Genomic DNA, 16,689 nt, shown 5'->3' with positions numbered 1-16,689 from the left:
ACCTCTCCTTGCTGCATCCCCTGCCCTGGCCCGTGGCTGCCAGCACAGCTCGGGCAGAGCCTGCCAGGCCTCACCACGCACCCTCGCTGCTTTTTGACCGTGGAAGAGGGTGCATGATGTCGCCAGCAGCACGCTGCAGGATCCCTCGGCTGCTGAGCTGCCCCTGGCTCCTGGCCCCGCTTCCTTCTCCGGAGGGGGCTGTGCTGGGACCTCCCCGCTCCGAGGGTCTAATTTCCACCCTAAATGTATTCATGGATAATTTATCCCCAGTTGTTCCTGTGCTAATGTTGTCTTTTAGCTGAAATAGCTCTTCTCCTCCCTGGCGTTTACCCCGCTGATGTATTTATAGTGAGCGCTCTGTTCCCCCGCAGCCTGCGCTGTGCCATGCACGAGCCGCCGGCCTCCTGCTGCGGGTCCCCCGGGCTCTGCCTCCCCCGGCAGCCCTGCGACGTCTCTGCTCCTCTCCTCCCAGCACGGGCAGGTCCCCGAGACCCACAGAGGGCCACAAGCGAGTCCCCAGCCCTGCCAGCAATGCCTCTCCTGGTGCCTCCTAGGATGGCTGTTGCCTCTCCCATGACTGCGCACCCCTCGCACGGTGGCTCACAGCCTGCGGGTGATGGATGCCCACGCTTGGCAGCTCCTCGCTCCGTGCCTCTCCTCCCTGCTGTCCCCTCCCTGTCACTGTCCCACGGCACTCGCCTGTCCCAGGAGCACAGGGGCTGCTGCCTCCCACCCGTGACATCCTCACGGCCCTCCCTGCGTCCCTTCCTCCTGCCAGCCAGCCTGGCAGCCCCTGGCGAGGTGCTGGCACTGGGGCCAGGTCAAACCCAAGGTGCATTTTGCCTCGTCTTCCAGTTCCTTTCGTCACGGGCTCGCTGTACTCCCTCGGCAGCAGCAGGGCACGGAGGCAGTGCCCCAGCACCCTGCCCCTGGCTGTCCCCGCCACACGGCCCCCAGCCGCTCCTGTCCCCGTGCGCAGTGCCCCCGGGTCCCCACGCGGACTCTTCCTGTCGCCGGGACATCATTAGAAATGTTAATTATTAATTATCACTAAAAGCCCTTTTTGCTGCATTGCTGTTCTCTGCCGATCTCTCTGCCCCGTGCTGCCTGTAACCGGATCTGCCCGCGATCGGCTCCTGCCTTGCCGTGCCTGTCCCTGCTTTCCCTCCCTACCTGCGGGGGCTCGGGCAGGGCACTGGCAGCAGACGCAGCCCCTGTCCCCTGCAGGACGCTGCCCCCTGGGTGAGCCGGGCTTGTCCCACCTGGGGACATGGAGGAGGTGTGGGACCGCCCTGACCCGTGCCAGCAGAGGGGACACAAGGCTGGGGAGAGACCCATGGGGCCTGGGCCCATCAGCTCTCCTTGGCCAGGGCCATGGGGTCCTCACAAAGGGGCACAGGGATGGGGCTGCCTGGCTGGGGGGGTCTCAGCAGGGTGGAGGCCTTGGGCTGTGCCCAGGTGGGGAAAAGGATACGAAGGCTGTGGGGAAAGCTGGGCGCTGCCAGCAGCCAGCTGGGGCTGGCAGGACCCGTGGGGCATCGGAGGAGCTGTGCAGCTGTGGAGAGGCAGGGAGATGTGCGCCCTGCCCCGCTCAGCCTCCTCTGCCAGGGCTCCTGCAGGATTTATCAGCTCCAGGTGGGTCCCGCAGATGGATCAGTTCAAATCAGGGTCCACCAAAAGCAGTGGCTGTCACCCATGGGTGGCAGTGCCATGGCCAGCACCGGGTGAGACGTGCGTGGATGGAGACCCAGGCACTGCTGGCAGGCAGGAGTCACCTCCTGGTAGCATCCTGGGTGCCTCCTAGGGCCCACAGCCACATCAGCTCGGGCTGTGACAGTGACAACAGGGGCTAACTTGGGCCAAGGCACAGCCTGTATCCTCCCAAGGCATCTCTCCTGCTTGTCCTGCCCGTTTCCCAAGAGCCGGGCTGCCCAGGTAGCATGCTCCCCAGCCCAGAGGTCATCACCCACACCCCCACACTGCTGCACGGCCATCAGGCACGGTCCTGCTGAGCAGGCTGGCAAACAGGAGAGTGCAGGGAAGGAGACAACAGCGATTGCTCAGGGAGATTGCGCTCGGGGGCAGGCTCCCGGGGGAGCGCAGGGAGGAGCACCCAGGCTGCTCCTGGAGCGGTATTGATTCCTGCAGCACAGGCGCTGCTGTCCCTGCCCATTCATTTTCCATGTGCCGGAGAACAGAGGGAGCAGGAGAGCCCCGCTCCCCTCCCCAGGCCAGACCTGTGCTCCCAGGGGCAGGGTGAGGGCTGCTGGCCCGCAACCCCATCGCCTCCCTGCCCGCCAGCCGCCAGCAGCACCGGCGCCTGCCCGCACCGTGGGCTGCTTCCTCGCATTATACAGCGCTGTCACGAGCCGCCGGGTCCCCAGGTGTTTGGTGCAATAATGCAAAGCAGATCTAATCTGCCCCAGCCCCGAGCTCTCCGCAGTCCCCTCCCCTGGCTGCTGCAGGCTCCCTGGCCAGGCGTCGTGGAGAGCTGGGGTGCGTGCGCACAGTGCTGTGATGGGCGATGCCCCGTGTGCCCCCGTGTGCCCCCGTGTGCCCGCTGCAGCTCCCAGGGCTTTTCTCCATCAAAAGCACTCCGCGAGCACTTGCTCTGCAGCAATAAATCAGCTGGGTGCTCAGGGGAGCGTGGGCCCACGTTGGGCTCCCCGGCACGGTGGGAGCTCAGTGCCAGCTCCCGGCTGTGCAGCGTGACCTATTTATTGCCCGGTGTTCCCACAAGAAGCCCGACACGCACAGCTCAGGGGTCACGGGTTGTCCTGGCAGCTCTCTGCGCTGTACCTGGCTCTCGGTGCCCCTCCTGCTCGCAGCCTGGCAGGGAGCTGTGGGGAGCCCCCCCTGTTGTAGTGCACCGTGTGTGTGCCCAGCTGGCAAGTTCTCAGCACACGGGAGCCCCGGGGCCGTGGGTGGGTGACCAGCAGCAGGGCTGGAGGAGAAGAGGCTGCTTGGAGAGCAAGGGCAGAGCCGAGGTCGCCTTGTTTCCACCTCTCCTCCCCGTTCCCATCCCTGGGGCTCGGTGCAGAACAGGATGCTGTGTGCAGGAGCTGGATGCACAACTCGCCTCTGATCGGAGCCGGATCTGGGGCTGCCGACAGCCCCTTTCTCTCCCGCTCTGCTCCTTTCAGCCTGTGCCTCCCTGCGGCCCCGGCTGACGCAGCTGCAGATGAAGAGACAAGGAGAGGCAGGCAGCGCTCCCGGCCCGCTCTGCCGTCCCCTGGGAGGCACAGGCACGGCAGCTTCAGATCCAGGCTCTCTGGCAGCCCCGCTATCAGTGGAGAGCGGCCGGCCGGCTGCCTGAGCTGTGCGGGGGGGTTAAGATGCCCAGGCAGCCGGGGCTGGGGTGCAGGTGGGGGTCTGGGACCCCTGGTGCAGAGCCGTGGGGTGCTGCAGCTCCCAGCAGCGCTCTCCCCACCTGGGATGGCTCCCAGGACCCCTAAGAACTCCCTGGCCCAGGAAAAGTGGGGGCACGGCCATACAAAGCCCTGCAGCCCCATGCTGGGGTGGCCAGCCTCGGGGCCTGGCGCAGGCAGGGTGACAGTGCAAGGGGTCCCTGTCCCCTTGTGGCACTCTGGAGGGGGCCACAGTGTCCCTTGCAGGAGGCAGGAGCACACCAGGAGGGGACACCTGAGGATGTCTCCAGCAGGGGGAAGCAAGGGGGGGGGGGTTGTCCTGCAGCCCACACCTCGCAGCACTTGGACCACGCTGCTGCTGCCATGGAAACTGCCTGCGGAGCATCCTCCTGCCGCTCCGGCCAGGGAGACAAGGCCACCGCTGTCCCCAGCATCCCCAACATCCAGCCAGGGGCACCCAGGAACAGGCACTGCCCCAGCCAGGCAAGCCCAGTCCAGGTTTTTGGGGTGGGCTGCATGGGTTCAACTGGGTGCTGCGGGGTGCTGTGGTGGGGTGGGGGCACCCCAGGAGGGACGCCCCGGGCGAAGCAGAGCTGGAGAGGCCTGGGAAGTGCTGGCAGGGGCTGCCTGGTGCTGTTCCCAGACAAACCCAGCTCCCACGCGGCCAGGGGCTCCACGCTGCTCGGCCTCCCACAAACATAAATCATTTTCTAATTTATAACATGAATAATTGATTTTGCCTCCGTAGCTGGCGATAAATCTCCTGCGCGCACATGCATAAGAAAATAATAATAATGAAAGCGATCAGGAGCTGCTGCCATCGATTACCTGCAAGAGGGGCCACGGTCCCCTCTGGGACATGGTGGGCTGGGGCTGGGGCTGCTCCCGAGGGGCGCCGGGTGGCCCTGCTCGGTGTGAGCCTTCCTCATCCTGCCCTGGGGCCGCGTGGCTGGCAGGGATGGCCCTACACATGAGAGTTTTGCCCAAGGGTTGCCCTGCTCAGCTCCCAGCAGAGATCCCGCAGGGCTGCGGTGATGGAGCACAGCCTCCTTGTTCCCCGCTGTGCCCAAACCGAGGGAAATAAAAGGAAAAAGGCATTATTGCCTGGGCCTGCCACCCAGCACGGAATAACCAGGTCCTGGTGCTCAGGTGCCCCCGGCGCTGAGCCCTGCGGGCTGTGCTGGCACGTAGGGGCCGGCACGCAGCTCCGTGTCCCCTGGGCTGTCCCCTGCCTCCAGCAGAGCCCGGCCGGTCCCCGTGCGCCCCGTCCCTCCAGCTCGGGAGTGCTCGGCGGTGGCGGTGCCTCATTAGGAGCCGAGGCTGTGCCGCTCCCCGGCGCGCTCCCCTGCCGCCCACGCCGGCGGCGAACGCGTGCGAGCGCTGGGGCCGCGTTCATTATCGGCCTCGCTCCACGCCAAACCCCAGGCAGGATGCGGAGAGGCGCAGCCCAGCGCAGACACCTTCCCTCCTTCCCTCCCTCCCTCCCTCCGCCCCTTTGTCTGGGCCTCCGAGGCGCTGAGCACCCCGCAGCAGCAGGCAGGATGCGGCCCAAGGGGCGCCTGGTTGCAGCCAGCAGCGCTCCCGCTGCCTGCGTGACGCTCAAAGCTAATGGGGAATCAATGGCAGCCTCCCGCGGGGCACGGCGGGCAGCGCTGCGGGAAGGGGGAGCCCTGTGCCCACCGCTCCTGATGGCTACGGAGCCCCGTGCCCTTGTGTCCCCACGTCCGTGTCACCCCGTGTCCTTGCTACCCCGTGTCTGTGTCACCCCGTGTCCTTGTCATCCCATGTTCTTGTTGCCCCCATGTCCGTGTCACCCCATGTCCTTGTTGCCCCATGTCCTTGTGTCCCCACATCCTTGGCACCCAGTGTCCTTGTCACCCCATATCCCTGTGTCCCCACATCCTTATTGCCTCATGTCCTTGTCACCCCATGCCCTTGTTACCCCATATCCTTTTGTCCCCATATCCTTATTGCCCCATATCCTTGTCACCCCATGTCCTTGTCACCCCATATCCCTGTGATCCCATGTCCTTGTGTCCCCATATCCTTGTCACCCCATATCCTTGTCACCCCACATCCCTGTGTCCCCATGTCCTTGTCACCCCATATCCTTGTGTCCCCATGTCCTTGTGTCCCCATATCCTTATTGCCCCATGTCCTTGTCACCCCATGTCCTTGTGTCCCCATGTCCTTGTCCCGCTGTCCCCCAGCACAGCTCCCAGCAGCACACCCCACTCGCCCCTCGGTGTTCCCATGCCCACGGACACCCTAAATTCCAGCTCCGACCACCGTCGGGGGGCTCCCGGGGGGACACAGAGCCCCCATAACGGGGAAGGTGCAGCGGGGCCAGCAGTGCCACCCGCTGCCGTCTCCCCCCCGGGGTGTCCCCGGCGTCCCCGCGGTGCGCCCCGGGCGCGCTGCACCCCGGCGGCGCGGTGCCGGTGCCGGTGCCGGTGCGGGTGGCGGTGTCCGGGGCGGTGCCGGTGCCGCACTACAGGTCCCGGCGCACCCCGCGGCGGGACGGGGCGGGCCCGGCGTGGCGGAAGCGGCGGCGGCGGCGGGGAGCGGCGGGGGACCCGGCGAGGCCACCGGTAACGCCCGCGCCGAGCCCCCCGACGGGCGGCCCCCGACGGGCGGCACCCGCTGCGCGCACGGGCACCGGGGGGGAGCCGGCCGGGGGCGAGAGCGGCCCGGGGGGGCGCCCCCTGCCCCGTCCCCGCCGTCCCCGTCCCCGCTGTCCCCTTCCTGTCCCCTTCCTGTCCCCTGCCCCGGTGCTCCCGGGTGGCTGCCGAGCTCTCCCTGCCCTATAGCTCCTGCTGCTCGGCCCCGTTCCTCACCCTGCGGGGCTGGAGCCCCCCGTGGGGGCGTCCCCGGGCTCCGTCCCCCCTGCAGCGGGGGCTGGTGCTGTGCCTGTGCCACCCGGCTCCGGTGTTTTGGGGCTCGGTTTTGGGGCTCTGCCGCCACCGTGCCCCCAGTGCGTCCCGGGTGGGGGTCTGGGCGCGTCCCGCTGTGTCCAGGTGCCTGGCGCTGCCCGGCCACGCTGGTTTTGCTTCCCTGCAGCTGGCTTTGGGAGGCCCCTGCCTCATTTGCATTTTTTCTGGTTAAAAACGGCAGTTTTGCCCTTTTGAGTCATCTTTATTTTTGAGCCGTCATTAATTTTCCCTCCCCTCTTATTTATTTATAGCCCCGCTCACTTTTGTGCTGATCCTGCCCAGGTATATTTGGAAAGCCCTTCGTATCCCCCTACCCCCTCGCCTACTAACTCCTTCTGCTTTTCTGTTATCCTTTTTTTTTTTTTCCCCTGCAGCTGTTGAGGGACGGTATCGACCTATAAATCACCTCCTGCCTGAAACGTCCCCCTTCTCTTGTTCCAGGTATCTCCTAGGAGCATCGGGAGCGAGAGGCGCGATTGAAATCTCTCCCTTTTCCCCGTGTGTTTCCTTTTGACAGCCCGCTGCTGTCGGCGCTTCGCTGTCTCCTCGCGTGGCTCGTGGCTGGTGCCGTGCCTGGAGCTTGTCCCTCTCCCGGGAGCAGGGCACGGAGTGGGGTGGGCAGCAGCCCCCCGCTCTCGGGGCGCTTTGCTTGGTGTCGCGTTGTGCTGGTGGCTCTGTGCCATCGCGTGGCACCCCGTAGGCAGCCCAGCCTCACCCTGCCAGGTACCCAGGTCCTTCTGTGGCCCTGGCACCTGCTGCATGAGCCCGTCCTGCTGGCTTGGAGCTCTGCTTAGAGGAGGAGAGGTGTGGAACAACTGAAGTCTGTGATGGGAGATACCTGGGAAGCCCTGCAGCTTCCTAAAAGGGCGCAGGGAGGTGGCTGGTGGGGACGGGCAGCCCCTGTTCCCTCTCTGGGTTCCAGCGCCGTGCACCAAGCAAGCACTTGGAGGTGAGCTTCCTAATCGGGGCTGTTTAAAATCTCCTCGTAGCTTCGTTTTTATTAGTAGTTGTAGGATTTTTTTCACCCGAGCTGCGGCAGGCAGTAAAGAGTGACATTGCCAGCGTGCGAGCTGCGCGCCGAGGCTGCGCGCGGTCCCCCAGGGGCGCTCCCCGAGCAGCGCTGCGAGCCGCGGCCCCCGAGGTGTTGCCGTTCCCTGCCCGCCGTCAAGGCTCTAAGGTTATGTGCTCTATCGATGGCAGTATGGATTGAGTGGAATTAGAAACCTCGAAGGCTAAAAATACAGCGCCCTGCCAGGAAATGAGGCAGCCTGCTGGGAGGGCGCTGGGTGGCACTTCAACTTTTCCAGGAACTGGCACGCTGCGTGCGAGCCCGACAGCCCGGCATCCGTGCACGGCCCTAAGAGAGCGAGGAGAGGAGCGCTGCCCGTGCACGGTGCCGGTGGTTGTAGAGGAGCAGCACGGGCCGGCACGGTGCCCGAGCAGCTGCTCAGACCTCACAAACTCGTGCCGGAGCCTCGTGCGCCCCAGCCGAGCCCGCAGGGTGCAGGGGAGAGGAGATGCAGGGCGAGCGGTGACTTGGTCCCCAAGTTTGGGATCTGTGGGGTTGCCCTGCCCAGTGTAGTGTGAATGAGACCTGCAGCCAGGGCTGTGCTCTGCCTCCCGGAGCGTGAAATCAGTTGGCGGTGACGCGTGGCCGTGGCATCTGATGAAGTGTGTAATAGACTGGGGGCAGGAGCTGCGCTGCCCTTAGGAGGGAAAAAAAAAAACCCAAAGCCTCTGTGCTGCGGTGTCCCTGGGGGGCTGCTGGGGGCTGCTGCAGCCTCGCTGTGCTCGTGCCTTGCTTTGCCTGGAGCTCCCTGCGTGATGTGCCCGGGGACAGGAGCTGCCTGCTGCATGGCTGTGGGATGCTGCTCGTCCCCGGCAGCGCGCGGCCGCGTGGGGAGAGGATGCTCCCAGCACCGCCCGTCTGGCTAATGCTGCACCATCTGCTCTGGAGGGTGAGGCAAGGTGAATGGCAAGCTTTCGAGGAGCCCATAAATCCTGCGTGTGAGGGCTTTTCTTGGAGGTGACTTGGGATGTGCGTGGAGCGATGCTGCTCCTGGCTGCGCTCCCCGAGCGGCACTGGCACATGCGGTGGCTGCAGGGAAAGGAGAGCACCCTTGCTGGGCAGCGTCCCGGGGCTGGAAATCCTCACTCCCGCTGGGGAGCAGCGCTGGTGGGGCTCAGCAGTCCCCCCACAGGCTCAGCCCCCTTTGGTGGAGGGCAGCAGGAGCAGCACCAAATGCCCGGGGTCCTGCACAAGGTGCAGGACGCACGGTTGGTGTGGTGGCACAGCCACGTTGTCTGCCAGGCCTGGCTGCTGGGGGCATTCCCCTGGGGAAATTCCCTCTTGGAGAGAGTGGAAGCTGCTCTGCAGCCCTGCGAGTGAGGCGAGTGGTGGAGAAAGCTCTTTTCCCTATTTTTTAGCTATAAAATGCCCCCCTGCCCCATGGCTGTGCCTCCGAAACGGCATCAGCCGTGTGGCCTCGCAGCTGGGTGCTGCTCCCCGTGGGCAGGCGGACGTGGCTGGAAGGTGTTTGCTGAGGAATTGTGTGTTAGACAGCCTTGTGTGTGCCAAAATGCTGATGGCCGGGGGCTCCCGGTGCCCCCTCCCCACCGGCACACGGCTAGGCTGGGCTGCCGCTTGGTGAGAAAATGTATAACGCCTCGGGGCTGAAAAATGACCGACCCAGAGCTTGGACGGTTTATAGGATGCGTTGCTTCTTTCTCAGTCGATAAAGATAAAGGGGACCATTCTGCCAGCAAAATTAGTGTATCAAAGAAGGGAAAAAAAATGACAGGCACTGCATATGTTTCTGCAGCGAGAAAAACGGTGGCGGCAGCAGCGCCCCGGTGCCCCCGCCTGCCCTGCACCGAGTTCCCATGGGGCAGGCGGGGGCACGGAGCACGGCTCCCGGGGAGCACCGGGGCTGAGCCTTGAGGTGTGGGGTGAGACCCTGCTCAGTGGGGCCGTGCTGGGCTGGGAGGTGTGAACAGGGGGCAGCCGGGTCTTTGCCGGTGGTTTCCCCGCTGAAGCCGCCGAGCCGCCTGCTGCCTCCGTCTCCCTGTGCCGGGGCTTGCTGGCGGTTTCGTGAGAGCCGGGAGAGACCCATCCATCACGCCAGGGCTCTGCGGGGAGCGCTGCCTCCATCCGTCTGTCTGTCTGTCTGTCTGTCCGTCCATCCGGCAGGCACGGGCTTCCCGGCCGGCCGCAGGGCACGGTGCGCTCCGGCTGCCCGGCACCGCCGGCTCTCCAAGCGGGGCCACGGGCACCGAGCGTGCCACCGCCGGCCGGGGCCGCCTGTCCCGGAGGCTCAGCGTGGTTCACGGGGAGGGGAGAGGAGCCTAATGTACCGGAGGTGCCGCGGAAATGAGAGCCTTGGACGGATTCCTGGCCCTATTGATCCGCCGGCAGTTTATGCATCCTGACATTCATAATCTCGGTAGGCTCTGATGTTCCAGATTAATGGGCCCAGGGGCTGTCCATCCGTCACTTCACATTAATTACTGAAGAGGTGTTTTTCCAGTGATTTACCTGACAGCGGCCCGTGATGAATACCCCTAAACAGAGTGGGCAGTGATTAATCACGAGGCTCCGGCCCGGCCCCGCTCTGCCTTCCCCTCAGCCCCAGCGCAGCCCCCCACCCCATCCGTCTCCATAAACGCTGCCTGATGCATATTTATAGGGGCACGGGGCCTGGCAGATAGCGGCGCGCCCGGTTGTGCCAAAGATGATGAAAAATAAATCTCTGCCGGGATGGGGCAGCCCGGGAGCCTGGCACAGCCAGGGCTCCTCGCCAGGATGTCCCCGTCCCGACCTGCTCAGCGTGCTGGCACCGGGGATGCTGTCGGGCTGTGGGTTTGTGTTCAGCCCCATGGGCAGCCCCCGTCCCCTGCCCAGCTCCCCTGGCTGTGCCAGTCCTTGCAGCAGCGAGTCCTGCCGGTTGCGAGGCGCTGCAGGCAGCGTGGCTGCCTCTCTGCTGGCTGCCTTTCAGCTCGGCCAGACCTTTAGTATTTGCATCTCAGCTCTTCTCACACCCGTGTGCCAGGTCCCTGCTGCAGCTCCGTCTCCGTGCACGACGTGGTCGCTGGCTGCCCCTCGTCCCCGTGCTGCGATTCCTGGTGCTCCAGGGATGGCCTGGGTCTGCCTCCTACCTGCCCACCCCGCTCCGGTGCTGCTTGGCCCGGGGGCTGGCCGGGGTGCGGGTGGCACTGACGCTTCTCTCCTCTGCAGGCGGCGGTGGCACCATGCAGCCGGAGGCGGAGGGCGGCCGGGCGCGCCGCAGGAAGCCCGACATGGCTCTCTACGTGCCCAAAGCGCGGCGGGAGAGGGCGGCGCAGGAGGCGGCTGCGAAACACCGGGAGCCCGAGAAGCAGCGCCCGGCGCTGGACGTCAGCCGGGGCGGCTCCGAGGGGCAGAGGCGAAGCCCCGGGGCCAGGACGCACGTGGGCAGAGCAGCTGGCAGAGAGAGCAAGGCGGGCGCTCGCCCCAAGGAGCCCCGGGCAGCCTCCGCCGGGGATGGAAGGGTACCAGGCACGCACAGCCGGGGCTCCAAGGCTGGCACGGAGCCGGGAGGCAGCCCGGAGGGCCCGGAGGCATTGCCCAGTGTGCAGGAGCCAAGCGTGGATCTGAGCGCTGCCCAGCCCTCGGGCAGGCAGGACAATTCATCTCAGGACGTGGGGCTCAGGGACCGAAGCTGTGGGGTGATGAGGACGGTGCCGGACCCGCTGACTCCACAAGGTGCCCAGCCTGGGGCTGCGGGGGTGACCTCAGAGCCTGGGGGTGACCCCGATAGCCCAACGGCAGCTCCGCCGAGTGAGGTGTGTCGGACAGAGCCAGGCGGGTCGGAGCATCTGGGGGACAGCACCCCGGAGCTGGGCACGGACCTCTCCGGGTGCTCGGCACAGGGTGCCCTGCAGCAGGCAGGAGAGGGCAGCCCGGGCAGTGCGCCCCAGCTCAGCTGTGTGGGTGAAGGTCTGGAAGCCCAGAAGGAGGAGAAAAAGGAGCAAGGGGTGTCTCTCCTCACAGGGCAGAGCGAGGGTTGTGACCCCAGGGAGGAGGAGAGGCAGGGAGGCAGCGCCGTGGCTGCCCCAGGAGGAGCTGCCTGCGAGGCTGGGTGCTCGAGGGGCGGTGTTGGTGCCGAGTTGGTGCCACCGGGGCAGGGCGCAGGCAGCACAGCCCAGCTCCTGCTGGAGCACATGGGGCAGCTGCCACCCAGCAAGGAGCAGAACCCTGCCGGTGCTGGGGATGCCGCTGGGGAGGGCATCCATGTGCCCCATGGCAGCACCGGGGCTGGGAGCAGCGCGCCGGGGGCAGAGAGTGGGGCTGGGGAAGGGGCTCCCCCGGGAAGCCACGAAGCCCCGCCGTCCCTGGAGCTGCTGTGCCGCGGTGTGGAGCAGCTCTCGGCCGGGACCTGGGCCGAGGAGCAGGCACAGGGGGATGAGGATGAAGACTCGCTGCAGCAGCACCAGGAGGAAGAGGAGGAAGAGGAAGGAGGTCCCCGTAGCGGCTCCCCAAAGCCAGGGCAGGCCAGCACCGGGACCCAGAGCCACGACAGCCCGGGCGGCGAGGAGAGCTGGGACGCGCTCTTCAATGATGACGGGGACTGCCTGGACCCACGCCTGCTGGAAGAGGTGAGCTCGGCGAGTCGGTGAGCGTGGGGACAGCCGGGGGGTGGCTCTGGGCTCTGTCCTTGGGGTGCTGCCTGGCCGTGCAGCCTGCTGGCACTTCCAGCCACCCTCCCAGGGCATGAGTGGTGCCAAAAAGTCCAGGAGGGTGCTGCCGGGAGCTCCTCGCCCCTGCCTGGATCCATTCCCGTCCTGTCCCTCAGTGCCAGCGAGGCCCTCTGAAGGCTGGGGGGGATCTTCCCTTTGCAGTACATAAAGTGCACCCAGTAAAACGTGCTCGAGAGCCGTAAACTGCAACTGCACCCTGGTGAAAGCAGGGCTGGTAATAAAGAAATGGGCTGAGACGTATGGGCTCCCATTGAAATAGCAACGTGAAGTTTCCTGAAAACTACATCTTCTTAATCAGCTGTGGCTCATTACCATAGCCTCCTGTAAGCGTGTGCCTAAATTTACTACAATTAGCTGCCTTGCACTGGGAGCCGTGCCGTTCTCCTGCCGCTCGCGGGGAAAGCTCGGCTTCTGCAATGAGCCTGGAAATCCATTATTGCATTTTAAATCAGCGGCGTAAAGCTGGTAATGTTCGGAATGACATTAATGGACCCAAAGTAACAAACAGCACTAATATTACAAACCAATGTCCAGCCCTCACTGAGAGCAGGGCTCCGAGAGGCGGACGGTGCCGCTGATAGGGGTGTGCAGAAATGGGATTAGCTCTGGAGGGTGTTCCCTGGGCTTGCACGGGGACGTGGCTGTGCCGTTTTGTGGTGTGGCCGTGGGATGCTGCGGGCAGTTTGTGCCACGCAGCGCCAGTGCTGGCTCTGAGGAGCTCTGGAGCACCCCTGTTACACCCCCCGTGCACTCGCTCTGAGTCCGGGTTGGCCATTCCAGGGAGCTTGATGGGTGAAAAAGGACCTGAAAAGGGGATTTATCCATAAAAAGTTGCCGATTTCCCCCTCCACCCTCGGAGCCTGGTCGCTTCCCGATGCCTCCGAGCTGCTGGGAGGCAGATGCGCCTGCTCGGGGAGGGTTCGGGCTCTTGGGGAGATGTAGCTGTTGTTAATTAACTAAAAGGACAAGAAAATTAGTAGCGTTCTTCGTCATAACTGAATCCTTATGCGCTGCGGATAGCCGGCAGAGAGCAAGATTTATGACGTTCTGTGTCGGGAAGAGATTTCTGATAGCAGACGGCTCTTTAATCTAGCAGGAAAAAACATAACGAGATCCACTGGCTGGAAGCTGGAGCCAGCTGAAGCCAGACTCGAAGCCAGGCGCACGTTTGTAACACGGAGGGTAATTAACCGCTGGAACAATTTCCTTGCAGCCTTGCTGGATTCTCCACCGGCTTCCCGAGGCGAAACCTCAGCCGGGTGTCGGTGTGTGAGGGCCCTGCTGTGCCTCCCCGGGGCTCTGCCCTGCACGAGGAGCCGTGGGGTGAGGACAGCGCCTGGGGCACTGCGTGCTGCTGGCAGCACCTCTCCAAATCCGTCCCCACAAGGCAGGGGGGTGGCTGAGGCACCTGAGTGTGCTCGTGCACCTCTCAGCACCTGCATGGAGCTGCTCCGTGCTGCTCCGGCTCACCTCTTGGAGCAGGAGTGTAAGCAGGGTGGGATGGGTTTTCGGAGAGCAGCGAGCCGTGGCAGACACAATTCATGTCCTAGGGGTCCTGCCTTGGCCATCCACGTCCCCCAGCTCTCCCTAGAGCCTGTCCAGTGCCAGGGGAGGGCAGGGGACCTGTTGGGCCATGCCTGGCGTGCAGCTGAGCCCGGCTGCCAGCCGGCTCCAGTCCTTGCTGCCCCGCCACACTCGGTGATTTGTGAAGGTCAGGGACCGCGCCGGCACTCCGCGCTCCGGCTCTCCAATCATCAGCCCGGCGCCTGGCGCTACCCCAGTGCCCTGCTCCCTCGAGCATCACGGCAGGGCTTCATCCTGCTGCCTCGTGTCCCCCGCAGTGGGCAGGGGTGCTGGAGCCCAGCCAGCTGAGCCACTTGGCCGATAGGAGACGGTCCTGCCCGGCAGCACTGGGCTGTCCCGCAAGCTCCATAACTCAGCTGTCCCCTCTGCCAGCATCCAGCCGGCCCGGCGGCACCCCCTCACCTGCCGTGAATCCATCTTCCCCATAAAATTGTCGGAACGAGCACTTTTTATTGACTGAGCTGCCTGGGATTTATGGCCTCTAACCTTCCAGCCGTGGTGCGCTGCGCTACGACCGCTCAGGGGATCGGGCTGGGGACCCGGCTGAGTTATGTGCCTGCTCCCCCGCAGCGCGCCGCAGCCCCTTTCCCCCTGGCACTACATATTTTGGGGAGCTGAGGGGCAGCGAGTGGTACTGGGGGGGCCCATTGGCACTGGTGCTGCCGGGACACAGGGGAGCGGGGTGGCTGCGTGCCCCCGCCGCGTTGTGCAGCCGGCAGTGGGAGGCTGATGCCTGTATTTTAAAGTGAAGGTTGAAAAATTGGAGAGGTAGAAAAGAGCTACAGCCGTCATCTTTTAGGGCTGGAGAAATGCCCCGCTGTGAGATACTAAACGAGCGCAGCCCGCTCAGCTTATCCAGGCGAAGGCTGAGAAGTGACTTGATTACCACGAGCGAGTGCTGTCACGGGGAGGGGACGCCTGGGACCCAGGGCTCCTGAATCCAGCAGAGAGGCAGAACGAGAACCAGCGGCTGGAAACTGAAGCCAGACAAATTCAAATTAGAAATAAGGCATAAATTGGTAGCGGCGCAGGTAGTTAACCGGTGGAACTGGCTCCCTGGGGGAGCGGTGGCTTTCCCGGCGTGGTGCTGCTGGTGTCTGGCAGGCGGCGGTGCGGGGAGGTGGCACGGGGCGCGCCGATCCCCGTGCTCATGGTGGGGTGCTCCTAATGGGAAAAGCAACCGCGTGGTGTGAGCGTCCTGGTGGCTGGCTCCCAAAGTCCCACTGCTGTTAATCCAGCAGCAGGTGCTGGTGCTGGGGTCGCTCAGCACCATCCCTCTCCCACCCCGCAGCTCTCGGGGGGCCAGAAGCGCCGGCAGAGCCTGCAGGAGCCCCGCTTCGACTACTACGGGGCCGAGCCGGCCGCGCCGGACCTCAGCGATGACGAGCTGCCCCATGTCATCGAGATCTACGACTTCCCCCCGGATTTCCGCACCGAGGACCTGCTGCGTGTCTTCTGCAGCTACCAGTGAGTCCGTGGCTCTGCCCGGTGCTGCGGGCTCGGCGCCGGGCCCCGCTGGCAGCACCGGTGCCTTGCTGACCCCCAATCTCTCCGGCAGGAAGAAGGGCTTTGACATCAAGTGGGTGGATGATACGCACGCCCTGGGCATCTTCTCCAGCCCCATAACAGGTACTGCTCCAAACAGCCCGCGGGGTGGGAGGGCAGAGGGGGGACACCCCTCCTGGCAGCGCCTGGGCACACCCCTTGGCTCAGCCGTGCCCCATGGCCGTGCGGGGCTGCCTGGCAATGCGCCACCCTCCCCGCAGCACGCGATGCCCTCAGCACCAAGCACCTGATGGTGAAGACTCGCCCGCTGTCCCAGGGCACCCGGGCGGCCAAAGCCAAGGCCAGGGCGTACGCCGGTGAGTGGGGATGTGGGGGCACCCCCAGTGCGCCGAGCACCCTCATCCCAGTGCCCTGGCTGGGCTGGGGGCCGTGCCAGCCCCTTGGCTGGGTGCCCACCCTGACGCCCCCTCTGCTCTCCCCCAGATTACCTGCAGCCGGCCAAGGAGCGCCCCGAAACGTCGGCCGCCCTGGCACGGCGCCTGGTGATCGGCGCCCTGGGGGTGCGCAGCCCCCAGACCCCTGCCCAGCGGGACGCCGAGCGCAGGAAGCTGCAGGAGGCTCGGGGTGAGCTCTGCCCCCGGGAGCCTCTCCCTGCGCTGCCGGGGTTCTCTCCCGACCCTGGGGAAGAGCCCTGGGCAGCTGGGGGGTGGTGGGGGGCTCGGGATTTACCCAGTTTGTCCCCACAGAGAGGAAGCGGCTGGAGAACAAGCAGCGGGAGGATGCGTGGGAAGGCCGGGACTGAGCTGCCTTCGCTTTCAGCCCTGCTGGAGGTGCCACCAGGGGCCTGAGCCCCTCTCTGCGGGCTGGCAGGGCACATGGGGATGGAGCTGTGCCTGCCGCTGCCCCATGGGATCTGTGCAGGATGGTGCTGGGGCACGGCCACGGGGTGCTCGAGGGCTCTTTGGGGCCGTGCAAGCGCTGTCCCCACTGTGTGCCACCAGCTGGTGCTGCCCGTCCTGCCAGGACAGGGTCCCCTGGTGCTGTGGTGGCAGCCAGGGGATGCGGGGAGCTCGGCGGGGACAGCGCCGGCCACGCATTGCGGGTCAGCCATGGCCACGCCGGGCCTTGTGAACGAGAGTGTCTTTTATTTTGCTAATAAATACCATTTATTTTGCCTCGCCTGGCCTCTGAGGAGGGCACACAGCAGCGCAGGGTGCCCAGCTTCTCCTCCCTGCATCTCCCTTGGCGTGTGCCACGTGTGTGCCGCGTCCCCCAGCCGCTGCAGGGGCTTTCCCCCCTGCGGGGCGGTGGGTGAGCGGCAGGAGGGGCAGGGAAGGGCTGGAATGTGCTGGCAGGGCCCCTGTTTACATGCACGGCCCCGAACAGCGGGGCCCTTGTTGGGCTGCGGGAAGGGCGGCCCCGTTCCCACCCCGGCCCCATTCCCGGCCCCACGCGGGGCTGTGATGTGGGCTGCGCACCTGGGCCCGGCAGCGGGGGGCTTCCTGCCCTGCCCCACGGACCTGCCTTTCTCCCAGGGCTCTGGTGCATCAAAACCCTAAAAC

At 65.3% G+C, this 16,689-nt stretch overlaps 1 protein-coding gene across 2 annotated transcripts; it reads left to right on the top strand.

Moving 5' to 3' along the window:
- The first annotated feature begins 5,886 nt into the window (after nucleotides 1–5,886).
- On the top strand, nucleotides 5,887–16,301 carry R3HCC1L (R3H domain and coiled-coil containing 1 like). 2 transcript variants are annotated; one of them, XM_038181544.2, is made up of 7 exons: nucleotides 5,887–5,959; nucleotides 10,536–11,935; nucleotides 14,913–15,088; nucleotides 15,180–15,250; nucleotides 15,388–15,483; nucleotides 15,611–15,751; nucleotides 15,874–16,301. In XM_038181544.2, the coding sequence occupies exons 2-7, from the start codon at nucleotides 10,550–10,552 to the stop codon at nucleotides 15,927–15,929; spliced, it is 1,926 nt and encodes a 641-aa protein (XP_038037472.2). In that variant the 5' UTR covers nucleotides 5,887–5,959; nucleotides 10,536–10,549; the 3' UTR covers nucleotides 15,930–16,301. The 2 variants fall into 2 exon arrangements, with proteins under 2 accessions (XP_038037472.2, XP_071895798.1); XM_072039697.1 differs by lacking the exon at nucleotides 5,887–5,959 and adding an exon at nucleotides 6,116–6,742.
- Nucleotides 16,302–16,689: the final 388 nt, after the last annotated feature.

This window comes from Anas platyrhynchos, chromosome 6 (assembly GCF_047663525.1).
Source record: "Anas platyrhynchos isolate ZD024472 breed Pekin duck chromosome 6, IASCAAS_PekinDuck_T2T, whole genome shotgun sequence".
NCBI lineage: Eukaryota > Metazoa > Chordata > Aves > Anseriformes > Anatidae > Anas > Anas platyrhynchos.
The sequence above is the reverse complement of the archived record's forward strand: the minus strand, read 5'-3'. Positions and strand labels throughout refer to the sequence as shown.

Bases quoted from the DNA above. Each gene is read 5' to 3' on its own strand.
- R3HCC1L (XM_038181544.2), top strand. From the start codon at position 10,550: ATGCAGCCGGAGGCGGAGGGCGGCCGGGCGCGCCGCAGGAAGCCCGAC. The intron at 15,089-15,179 runs GTGAGTCCGTGG...TCTCTCCGGCAG, and splicing joins CGTGTCTTCTGCAGCTACCA to GAAGAAGGGCTTTGACATCA. The intron at 15,251-15,387 runs GTACTGCTCCAA...CCCTCCCCGCAG, and splicing joins CTTCTCCAGCCCCATAACAG to CACGCGATGCCCTCAGCACC.